Below are 12142 nucleotides of genomic sequence, written 5' to 3'. Positions count from 1 at the left end.
GCAAAAGCAAAAGCAAAAAGATGAGGATATATGTTAAAATCAATCGACTTTAAAATTTTATCTCTAGTGATGGCTGGTTACTCGTTTGGGGAAATGTAACATTTTCGTAGCATTTAATCATAGACATCTGTACAAAATTATTTTAGTTGCGTACATAAATATTAATCGTAGCGTTTTATGTGTTATCCGTTATCTATTTTTCTCTATCATTATGACAATGATATTATAGTCGCTGATATATAGGTCCGTAGGAGAATATATAAGACCATGTATCAGTGGTCGTGATGATATTCAACATAATAGTATATTATGTGATTCAAAGTCCATCGGTTACTCGGTTATACGTCACAACCTCACAGGTTCAACCTAATTAAGCTTACAAAGATGAGACAATTCACGTAAGACTACTCGTCTACTCCCAGGAGTATGATCCAGTAAATAGGACCAGAAGAGAATGTAAGCTGAAGCGATGAACTGGCCATGGCAGCGACCTTCAGATCGATCGCAATCAGGTCAAAATGTCTCTTGCCACATTCAGAATCACAGGTGTTTTTTCGAAGCAATTGCATCGAGCAAGGTATTTCTGCCGATCCTGTTTCTGTCTGTTCCCATGTGAAGAAATTTCTGCAATCTCGCTCGTGTTCACATCCAGCTTGGACCATGAATTTATAAATTGATTGATTGGTGTTCTCTTGGAAGTGATAGAGATGCCATCCTGGTCAAAGCAGTTGCTTGAATAAACCCAACTTGCTAATCATATCATCTCGTGCTCATGTTGAGCAATGCTATGGTCACACGGGAATTCCCCGAGCAAAATAAGACTTATGAGTCAATTCAGGAAGTCTGACAATACTAAAAACTCATGTTGTAGCGAGAACAACTAGTGTTTTCGTGTTGTATATATAGAGCACAATCCAAAATTATAGTCTATTGTGGGTGTGGGTGTGGGGGGGGGGGGAATTTGTTTGACACGAAGAAATTGTATGTTTTATGTTTAGTTATATAGTTTGCACGTAGAAAAATAGTAAATTATTTCACAACAAATTACCAAATTACCTTGTGTATCAAAACAAGCTTTTGCAAGCAACAAGATTCATACTTTATTTACTAAGGGACAAAGCTATAAAATTGGCTCACCGGTGTCATTAGTGTTGAGATACACTAATCTTTCTTATTTTTAGTGTTATTTTATTACCCAAAAAATTTAATCATGTGTTTCGCTGAAGGTCGTTAAGGTAGCCTAACCATAACAAAATACCCTAGATTCGTCATGATTTGCCACCTAACACTATTGACTTGCTCCCTTGTGGAGCCAAGGTCAAGAACTCCTGAAACCCCAGCATCCCAATGACACCTAAAAAAACCTTTCTAACCACATGCATTATTCACCAACCCTGCATCAGTGACCAGTCACTTCATGTTCCATGCAAATGGAATCATCTATTGACAGTCCTCTAGCTTAAAAAAAACAAGTTTTTTGTTTGAAAAAATTGTGTCCCTAATCCCTACAGTGTACAACGGTTGGTTGTCTATTTCTCTTTGTGAACTCACATTTTGATTCGTTTGATGACATTAAACACCTAAAACTGGTTTGAACCATATTAGGTGATCGACTCAAATATGAGTTGTCAAGTGGTATTGTACTTATTGTTTATATTATCATATCACTGTGTCAACAATAATATATGGAGATAGCGATTACTGTTGTTGTACAGCTATATTATATGTTGTGTTTTGTTATGATAAAAGATAAAAGATAATCTAGTTGTTTGATAGTTATTTTATGGTATAAATGATAAAATTAATTAGCACAAAGTAAAAAAGATCACTCTAAATTGGCGAATGATGAAATTATATATAATTTTTTTCGCAAACACACAATTTAACTGTTTAAAAAGCATGCACGTAAAAGTCGAGTACTAGTATGCACTGTAACAGTGCAAAAGAATGCTATGTGTTCTTTAAGTACGACATTTTCTTAATAGATATGGAAATGAAGCTTAGTAATCTATTTCACTTCTGAAATGAAAATATAAATAATACCTGCTGACTTTTCACGACATTTTGATGCATAACAACAATTTTTTAAACCAACATATGTTGAAAAACCATGTTTTTTTTCATGTGCACAATTGCTGTTGTGGAAAATAGTTCTACACTCTATTTTTACTTGTCACACTTAGCCACACTGAAAACATAATGAATTAATGGATTGTCTAATTTTCATGATAGATATTTCTGGATGTAAACAAGTCCATTGACTCCTACAAAGTTGAGAAATTTATTCTGTAAAAGTATTTCAGAAAGTTTTACACAGAATATTTTTTTTACCAAAAACACATTTTTAGTTGTTTGAGAAGCATGCAAATGAAAACCCAAAACCCACCCTCAAACTTTTTTACATGAAACAACCCATTTGATAACTCAACTGTCTACTGGTAGATTTGTCTGTGTGCATAGCACTAATGTAGTGTGTCACTATCCAAGAAAGAACTAATGTAACGTGTATTTTTAATCTTGTACACACAATTTCTTTCTCTTGCAATTATTACTGCTACTACCTTCCAACTGATTTAACTGGAGGCGCCCCGTCCATGTCGGCATCTGCAGCTTGACTCCTCTCTACCCGCCGCCTTGGGCTCCAGTCTTCTCCCCTCTCGTCGTCATTCTCCTCTCCTCTCCTCCATGGCAATGGCTCCAAGGTGCGTACGTATGGGCAACTGAATCTTTCTGGCCCAGCGAGTTCTTGCTTCGTCAGAAACGTCAATCTTGGCTCAAAGTTGTCGCCTTTGGGGGGGTTTTCTTGGCGCCTCTGTGGTTTCTGAACTGTTCTTGTCGTGGTGTGTTTTTTTGGGTTCGTTCTCTTTGCCTTGCCAAATGGATCATGGCTTATTTTTTTTTAACGGGGATATCATTTGCGTTTCTAATATTTCTCGGGACTGTTTGTGCATTGTGTTGCGAGAGATTGGGGGAAGAATCTTGGACGGGGGCAAGGAGGGGGGAAAAACTAGGAGCTGATTTGCTTTTGTTTCTAATCCTGTGGTTGTTTTCTTGGAACAGTGATTAGTCAGGAGGAGGAAACAAGAATCGACGGCCGTAGGGGGGGATGGAGATCCAGGAGGCCGCGGGCGCCGGGGAGGATGGGTTGGAAATGGAGGCTCCGAGCGTGAGCACAGTGGCGATTGCGGTGAACGGGAGCAAGAGCAGCAGGCACGCCCTCAAGTGGGCGCTCGACAAGTTCGTGCCCGAGGGGAGGGTCCTCTTCCGGATCTTGCATGTCCGCCCGATCATCAAGATGGTGCCCACTCCAAGTGAGAATTTTTTTTCCCTCCATACTACCTCTCTTGATTGATTGTCTGAACAAGCTTCAGTTCTTGCAGTCTTCAGAGATAAAAAGAAATGGAGAATACTAGTCTCTGTGATGAGTTTTTTCTGTTTTATCAAAGAGGGGAAATATATTGTTGTTTAGGAAGTTTCAATTGGAGGAGGTGTCATTTGATAGATTAGAGAGGTGAATTATAATTAGAGGTTTTACTTGGTCATTGCACCAAATGTGGAATTTGTTTCGAAAAGCTGCAGAGACTGGCCAAATACAATGCACATTGTCATTGTTGCCTGCCTACCAACCCGGTTGATGAGTGTAAAACTTGAGCTCTTGATTTTTTTTAAGAAAGAAACTTCTGATTTGCAAGAAGGGACTAATGGATGATAAAGAAATATTTCATTCTTGTGCAACTAGTGTAAAGATAAATGTTTGACGCTCTGTACCCAAGGTATCTATGTGGTATCCTTTCATGCCATTGAGGATATACTCCTAGCTTCAATAGAACAGGGAGGCAGGAAATTGAAGTGATTTTTATCAGTTTCAGACTTTCAATAATGGATCTAGATCTGCCCAATAGTACCATCCAATCATCTATGAACAAAGTTGTGATTGTAATGTCACAACTACCGACTACCAACTATAGGGTTTAGTGTGCTGCAATAATAGGTGTCTGAGTACGAATTCCATAACTTATGTGTACCAGTTGAGGATAATTTGTATTTAGGGGGTGTATTTTTTTCTTGTTATTACTATTTGAAAATTTTAATACTGACCTATTATTTTTTTCTCCCGTCTCCTTTGTAAGTGGGAAATTTCATTCCAATCACACAAGTGCGAGAAGACGTAGCAACTGCATACAGGAAAGATGTGGAATGGCAAGCGAACAATATGCTACTTCCTTACAAGAAGATGTGTGCTCAGAGAAAGGTGCCCTACATAATCCTCTAAGTGTGCTACTTGCAGTTTGTGGAACCGGTGACTAAAATAGCATCTTTACTCTATCTGATGTACAGGTAGAGGCTGAAGCTGTTCTACTCGAATCTGATGATGTTCCTACAGCTTTAAGCGAAGAAATCAACAAATTCAACGTCTCTAAGTTAGTTTTAGGTTCTTCTAGCAGCATATTCCGAAGGTAAATCCTAGTCCCTGATATTTCATAATCCATCTGAACATTTATTATATTACCAAATATAGTGCCAACCTATGACCACTGAAAATGCTTGCAAAACATTTTTAACTGCAAATTGTAGGCCAGGTGCTAAAAAATTGTCTTCTGATTAAAAAAATCAGAATCAACAACGATATATCTATTTACATTTATTAATCCATCAGGAACCTTCCTAATTCTTACTTATTACTTTCTGAAAAGACCCTAACATATGCAAATGTGATTAACTTTTAGGTTGATAGCTTGTCTATCATAAGAAATCATAAACTAAGTTAAGTTTTGGTACAATGGCCATGCTTTCTCATTTAATACCCCAGCTAACGGCCTACCATTGAGGTGTGCAATGCAACTACTTGATTGCATGATTTGTCAATAATGAAATTGGACAAACAACCCAAACTGAAGAATTCGACTGCAAAAAAAAGGCATTGGTTACTGCAGGGGCTGATATGTTTTGATTCTAATTTCTACCTTTAACAATGTTTGTAATTATCATTTAACTATCTACCAAAAAGAGTACTGCAATAAAAGTTTCTGTTAGTACTGAGTCCTTACATATTGTAGCCACTAGTAATAAAAGTTCAGTTTTTTCACATAAACTTTTTGTTCAAGGCAATAGTACATCCAGAACATTTTGATGACAATCTTAAAATGGTCATCATTATGTATGTCCTAAATGGCTAAACCTTTTAACTCTTATGATTTTGAGAATTCGCAGCATGTACAATATAGATTTAGAACATGTGCTTTATATATACCTACAATGTTGGGCACATTGCTAACACTTTTTATTATTCTTTCAGGAAACACAAAGGAAGTAAGACTGCATCGAGAATCTGTGAGTGCATTCCAAGCTTCTGCACAGCATACGTTGTCTCAAAAGGAAAACTATCATCTGTTCACTCAGCTACATCTGATAATGTTGAAGCACCTGAATCCATATCTTCTTCAACTGTTTCATCCCCTAGCTCTAGAAGCCTTGCATCCAGTGTACCCTCAGGTAACAGAAAATCTGCATGTTTTGTCATGTGTGTTTGTTGCTACAACTTTTAATTGAACGATGTCAATGAAGAGTTCGTTTGCATGTTTTGAGATTCATCAGTTCACGTACTTGATATTTGCACTTTTAAAATTCAATGGAAGAATATTGGTGTAACACGGAAATTAATATCCGATTTATAGCATAATTAGCACCCTAGACTATTTAATGAATTTAATTAGATGCCGTAATATTTGTGTATTTGATCATCTTGTGTTTTTTTTCTCTATATTGAATATGCTGTATTCTGCAGAATGGGGAGACACGTATGGGTCAGCAAATGTGACATTCCACCAGTCATCTCTGTCATCTCAGCGTGACCAAGCACTGGCAAACATGAACAAATTATATAACAGGACAGGTAGCCCTTCAGGCAGTGGTAGGACTGAAATCTCCTACCATGATGATACAGTCCTGACAAGTTCGCACTCGGTGAATTCAGAAGCACAGTTCAGTAGTAGCAGCAGTGGGAAGTCTATCTATAAGAGCTTCAATAGAGATCATTCATTTGATAACTCTGACCAGGCATCTGTTTCGGACATCGCAACAAATCTGAAACATTCTCATGACCAGGTATCGAATCCATTCAAGAAAATATACATGAATCAAATTTCCAACATGTTTCTCATACCCAGATGTGTCTTCTTCTGTTAAGCAGGAGTATCTAAAGCTTGAGATTGACAGGCTGAGGGTTAAACTACGGCATCTTCAGAAGCTTAATGAGATAGCTCAGAATGAATCATTTGATGCCAGTCAGAAAGTAAGTTTTAATTTTTAATGTTAGGAGTAGGAGCTATCCAAAGTAGAATAAATTTGGGCATAGCCTACAAGTTATAACTGTTTCCTGTTGAATCTTTGCTATTAGTTACATAAGTTGGGCATCCAGGACATTGAGGATGAAATTAAGCTTAAAGAGAGTGAACTGACAGAAGAAAAGGTAAGGAGATTGATAAGGAAAAAAGAGAGAGAACAACAGGAAGTTGCCAGAAGAGAGGATCAATTCAAAAGTGATAGTGCTGAAAGGGAAGCAAAACAGAATAATGATATTCAGGAAGGTGATGAGAATAAGACAGAAGAGAGGATTTTTGGGCGGTGTTTTGATGAGTATAATAGGTATACCTGGGAGGAGATACAAGCATCGACTTCATCATTCTCTGTTGATCTTATGATTGGCAAGGGATCATATGGCACAGTCTACAAGGCTAAGTTTCATCATACAGTTGCAGCAGTAAAAGTTTTGAACTCCCCGGAAGGCTGTGGAACTCAGCAATTACAACAGGAGGTACTACCACTTTCTCCCCAACACTCATGTTCTTAGCTGTTCAGTACACTGTTTCTGATCATCCTTATTCAACTTATCATAACATTTTCAATCTAAATGGTGCAACTCATCTTTTTTTTTTCAGCTTGAGGTCCTAGGTAAAATCCGGCACCCTCACTTGCTCCTGATGCTAGGTGCATGCCCTGAACATGGTTGCTTGGTCTATGAATACATGGAAAATGGTAGTTTGGATGACATGCTACAACGGAGAAATAATACGCCGTCCTTGACCTGGTTCGACCGTTTAAGAATTGCTTGGGAGGTTGCCACTGCTCTTATGTTCCTTCACAGTTCCAAACCAGAGCCTATCATACACCGGGATCTGAAGCCTGCAAACATACTACTTGACAGGAACTTGGTTAGCAAGATAGGTGATGTAGGCTTATCAACTTTGCTTCCTAGTATGGATCAATACCTGTCCACAATGATCAAGAACACTGCCCCAGTGGGCACTTTCTGTTACATAGATCCAGAGTACCAGAGAACTGGTGTGGTCTCCATGAAGTCCGATGTGTACGCGCTAGGGATAGTGATATTGCAATTGCTGACAGCGAAGTCACCAATGGGAATTGCTCATGTTGTGGAGACTGCACTAGAAGAGGGACACTTTTTGGACATTCTGGATGCATCTGCTGGGCAGTGGCCTCAGAAAGAGGCACAGGAATTGGCTGTCCTAGCCCTCAAGTGTGCTGAAATGAGGCGCAGAGACCGTCCCGACTTGAGTGATCATGTTCTTCCGGCACTGGAGAGACTGAAGGATGTTGCAGCCAAGGCCAGAGAAATGGCTCTTCATGGCCAGACACCACCTCCAAGTCACTTCATTTGCCCCATACTTCAGGTGTGGAATCCTCACTTGTCATAGTAGTGACAGTCTGACAGTAACTTTACTTTTATCTTTTTTGAAAGAGAGAATCAAAGGAACTTTACTGATGTGTTCTTACTGATGTTTCAGGAAGTGATGGTTGATCCATACGTTGCATCAGATGGTTACACATATGACCGTAAGGCAATCGAGCTGTGGCTTAGTATGAATGACAAGTCCCCTATGACAAATCTGCGATTGCCCCACAAGAACCTGATACCCAATCACTCCCTTCGTTCTGCAATCATGGACTGGAGATCAAAGGGCTAGCAGCTGATGCACATTCTGGGTTGCATCCTCCACAATGTTGGCAATCTTGCAGTTGATGAATTCTTTTCTTTTCAAAATGTAAAGTTTTGGCAGATCTAGTGTAGAAGTAGTATTCATGTTTGCTCAAAAAAGAAAAAAAAAGATAAGTGGTGTTCATAAAGAGGTTCAAGTTGTGCAGCTTTATCAAAATATAGAAATTATTTCCTAGCTCATAGGCAGGCATTCCACTTCACTGTCCTAGTGAAGGTAACAATTATTTTTTTCCCCTTTGCCATTTGTAATAATGTGTTGTAAGCTTGTAATTAGTGATCTCTCAACATTTGACCTGAATGTAGGACAACTTAATGAAAAACTAATATGAAGCTTGCAGAGAGTTGTTCTATGCTGTCAGTTTGTCATTGTTGTATACTGTTGGGCTGTCTATTCCTCAGGGAAAAAGCAGAGCTTGCAAGCAACTAAGATAATCTCAGCTATTAATGATATATCTCATGAAAATCAGTGGACCTTACAGCAATCTGCATTGCAAAGCAGGACATAATGATGAATGAAGCACTGGCTCAGTCTCATTTGCAAAGCAGATAGCTTTTTCAGAAGACAGGAAAGTCAATAGGCGAAATAAGCTGCTGCTGTTTTATGCAGCTACCTATCTCATCTTTGCCATGATGAGAGTTAGGTTAGCTCTCCCTCTTCCATTGATTGATCTTGCAAGTTGTTGTGAGAGAGAGCAGAGAGCTGAAAAGCTGGAAGCAAACTTTCAATTAACTTTGATCTCTTCGAATCGCGTAAAGATACAATTGTCGGTTGAAAACAACTTGGCCCAGGTGGGAAAAAAAACTAATCAGGGGAGGATTATAATCTAATCACATCATCATCTCCTAAAGATCTGATGACCATGACTTTAACCTGTCACCTGTCTGAAGATTACCTTTTTTTTTTATTAAAGATCATGACTAAGTTAATCTTGCAACATATTTTATCAATAATCATTTGTCCTTTTTTTTCCATCCCAGAAAGAAACTGAATAAGTAGTATTGTGATGAAATGTGGATCAACATCACCAACTTTCATCAGGTGTCACTGTTAGAAAGATATCCTTGAGATTAAAGAAGTCTCAAAATGTTAGGTCACCTGCAAACATTGCAGCAGAAAAGAAGGAACACATAGTACGATCTGATTGATTGATCAATGGACATTGCTCCAGATAATACTCTTGTTGCTGAAGAATATGAAAAGAGATGAAGTGAAAGATTTCATTAACTTTTTTCATCGATCAATCAATTAGTGGTACTAGTACAACAATATACCAATCAAGCTGTTAATCCACCAACCAACAGGTTTGGTGAATTGGTACATGCCGTCCAAGAAAAAGCAGACAGCCATTTTTTGTTGCTTTGTTCCTTTGTTCATCATCATCGTCGTCGTCGTAGTAAGAAATCCAACTGAATTAATCCAAACCAAATTTGCTGCTACTACTACTGATGCTAATTACTAATTAGGTACCAAACCAAGGGCAATTAATCACCTCCTCCTCCTCTTGATTGATTAACTAATTAATTGATTAATTAATTAACCAAATCACCACCTAGTAAAAACTCTGTCTGACCGATCAAGCTTGATCCTTTCCAAGTTGTCATGGCGAGGACGGATGGATTGGTCGATTCTAGAAGAGCTCTCTGGTGACAAGCGGCGCGGCGGCGTTCCACGTGCTCTGGCTGGTCCGGTCGGCGGCGGCCGGGAAGAACTGGCAGTGGCTGGGCAGCACGTTGGCGCCGGCGATGGCGGCGGCGGTGGCGGGGGAGGAGGAGGTGGTGGTGGTGTTAGATTTGGGGTGGCATTGTTGGTGGTTAGGCGGCGGCGCGCCGGCGGTGGCGACGCGGCGGCAGGATGGGCACATGGTGAGCGTGGCGGCGGCGGAGGATGGCTGGAGAGAGGAAGCCGGCGAGGGCGCCGCCTTGAGCGCCCTGAGCTCGGCGAGCTCCTTCTCGAGGCGCTTGTTCTCGTCGGCGAGGCGCTCGCACCAGCGCTTGAGGTACTCGCAGTCCACCTCCGTCTGCTTCAGCTTGGTCCTGGCGCGGCGGTTCTGGAACCACACCTCCACCTGCCGTGGCCGGAGCCCGAGCCGGTTCGCCAGCGCCACCTTCTGCTTCTGCAACAAGAACACCACCACCATAACCGCCGATCAGCTCCCGCCATGGCCGGACGAACACCTCTAGATGGATCATGGCCGGAAAGGAAGTAAACCGAGAGAGGGAGGGGAGGCGGGCGCTTACCGGGTTGAGAGTGGAGTGCGTCTTGAAGCACTCCTCGAGCACGGCAGCCTGGTCCTTGGACAGCCGCAGCTTCTTCCGCCCGCCGGCGCCATCCGCGCCGTCGTCGTCGTCGACCCCGGATCCCGACCGCTCGAGCTCCCTCTTCCCGCTCGCGCTCGACAGCGCCGCCGCGCTGTCCGGCGACGTGGACGCCCTCCCCTGTCCGTACTCCTCACCCCCACCCCCAGTCCCAACCACCGCCGCAGCCTGCGCCGCCTCCCGCCTCACGTCGCCGACGATGGAGCTGAGCGCGGCGGCCCAGCCGGGGGGCGAGGAGGTGGTGGTGGTGGTGGAGGAGGAGAGGCTGCCCTGAGAGGCGAGGCCGAGGCCGAGGCTGAGGCCCAGATCCATGGTGCGCTGCATCATGGCTGGCGAGCGATGGATCGGCGACGAGGTGGAGATGGAGATGGTCGGAGATGAGTGGGAGGGTGGAAGCTTTAAATAGAGGAGACGAGGTGGAGGAGAAGGAGCAAATGATGAGCTGGTGCGAGTGGATCTCGTCGCGCTCTCGCTCGCGCCCAATTATTAATTCCGAGCCGCCGGTGAGCTCGGCTCGATCTGGGCCTGAGCTTGAGCTTGAGCCGACCCTGCCTCGGGCTTGGCTTTGGCTCGCTTCGCGGGGAGAGCGTCGGAACTTGGTTTCTTGCCGGCTCGTCCGCCTGTCGCTTTGCTTGGTTTGATTTGCTCTCAGTACCACATTAGAGCAAGTTAAGTACTACAGCTAACTATTAGTTCCAATTTATTTATAGCTAATCTGATAATCAATTCATATAATAGTTACCTACAAAAATATACTACCATGTCCCACTTGTTATACACACATTATGTATTAGAGTCTGTGCTGAATTCTGTAGCCAGCTGCTCTTTTTTCTCTTCTTTTATTTTTTTAAAATATGTTTACAGTTGTCTTATAGCTTGTCATTGGACATGCTCTTGCTGTCTCTCTCTTCTGAAAAAATGATGATTTTTTAGCTTAGTTTATTTGTTTCGTAAATATTATTATTGTATTCATGTATTGAAGTTTTATGAAGTAGATTTAGTATTTGAAAATGCAGGGACAAGTATATTGGTGTTTCACATAAAGATTTGAGGCGTACGTGTTTGTACGTACATATTGTAGGAAGCATGAGTCGAGCTGTAGAACGACAAAACCAGCCTTGTTTCTTCTCTACGGTTGGGATCCTTGAATCCTAGTAGCATGCATGCATATATATACACTTGTTTTTCCAGAGATTCCAGCATGCATGAGCTAGTATATACTGAATTTTCTTCCAAAAAATAATAAGAAAACCGAAAGTGCAGCTGGTGCAGCTATACGAGGTTAATTGGCCGGTCCAAAAGACAAATTCAGATCGAGCTAAGCTGCCTCTGCTGCTGCTGTCAAGGAACGGCATGACATGTTTTGCTTTGGAATCGTCTACAAGAATATTGGATCTTACTGCTGACCAGTTCATCCATCGATCACACACATGCCTATGCCATCAATCCGACAGAAAGACAGAGATAAAAAAAAAAAAAGCTCGAATTAATGGTTCAGACTAATTCAGAGCAAGATCGATCATGCACCGCATCTCTGAAGATCGATCGATTTAGCAGCGACGCAGATTCCAAGGAGCGAAACCTGCAAACAACAATGGATCAATCAACGCAGGACACAGATCGATCGATGGAGCGCGATTAGCTGAGCAGGACTGCATGGATCATGGATCGAGAGGAAGAAGAGGTCAAACAATGTCTGAATTCTGAAAGATCAGATCACGCACGCGTTTAGGTTAATTTAAGTCTGAATTCCTGGGGCGGTAGGTTGTCGATCAGTCGATGGATGTCCCCTGGCGAAACAGCACGGGT

General features: G+C 41.6%; 2 protein-coding genes across 4 annotated transcripts; one reads left to right on the top strand and one right to left on the bottom strand.

The window, feature by feature from the left end:
* The first annotated feature begins 2615 nt into the window (after window positions 1-2615).
* LOC102722964 (U-box domain-containing protein 35) lies at window positions 2616-8367 on the top strand. 3 transcript variants are annotated; one of them, XM_006655710.2, is made up of 10 exons: window positions 2616-2702; window positions 3061-3311; window positions 4131-4252; window positions 4339-4457; window positions 5297-5493; window positions 5786-6105; window positions 6191-6292; window positions 6398-6814; window positions 6939-7691; window positions 7806-8367. In XM_006655710.2, the coding sequence occupies exons 2-10, from the start codon at window positions 3107-3109 to the stop codon at window positions 7983-7985; spliced, it is 2415 nt and encodes an 804-aa protein (XP_006655773.1). In that variant the 5' UTR covers window positions 2616-2702; window positions 3061-3106; the 3' UTR covers window positions 7986-8367. The 3 variants fall into 3 exon arrangements, with proteins under 3 accessions (XP_006655773.1, XP_040381156.1, XP_040381157.1); XM_040525222.1 differs by lacking the exon at window positions 2616-2702 and adding an exon at window positions 2774-2854; XM_040525223.1 differs by lacking the exon at window positions 2616-2702 and having other exon boundaries at window positions 3021-3311.
* An 849-nt stretch (window positions 8368-9216) lies between these two features.
* Window positions 9217-10756, bottom strand: LOC102713471 (homeobox-leucine zipper protein HOX2-like). Its single transcript, XM_006656556.3, has 2 exons — window positions 10256-10756; window positions 9217-10131 (listed from the first exon to the last, which is right to left on the bottom strand). Exons 1-2 carry the CDS (start codon window positions 10658-10660, stop codon window positions 9646-9648), a joined length of 891 nt encoding a protein of 296 aa, XP_006656619.1. The 5' UTR covers window positions 10661-10756; the 3' UTR covers window positions 9217-9645.
* Between the last annotated feature and the right edge of the window lie 1386 nt (window positions 10757-12142).

The sequence above is a fragment of the Oryza brachyantha genome, chromosome 6 (genome assembly GCF_000231095.2).
Source record: "Oryza brachyantha chromosome 6, ObraRS2, whole genome shotgun sequence".
NCBI classification, from domain to species: domain Eukaryota; kingdom Viridiplantae; phylum Streptophyta; class Magnoliopsida; order Poales; family Poaceae; genus Oryza; species Oryza brachyantha.
Note: the sequence above shows the minus strand (reverse complement) of the source record. Positions and strands in the feature narration are given on the sequence as shown.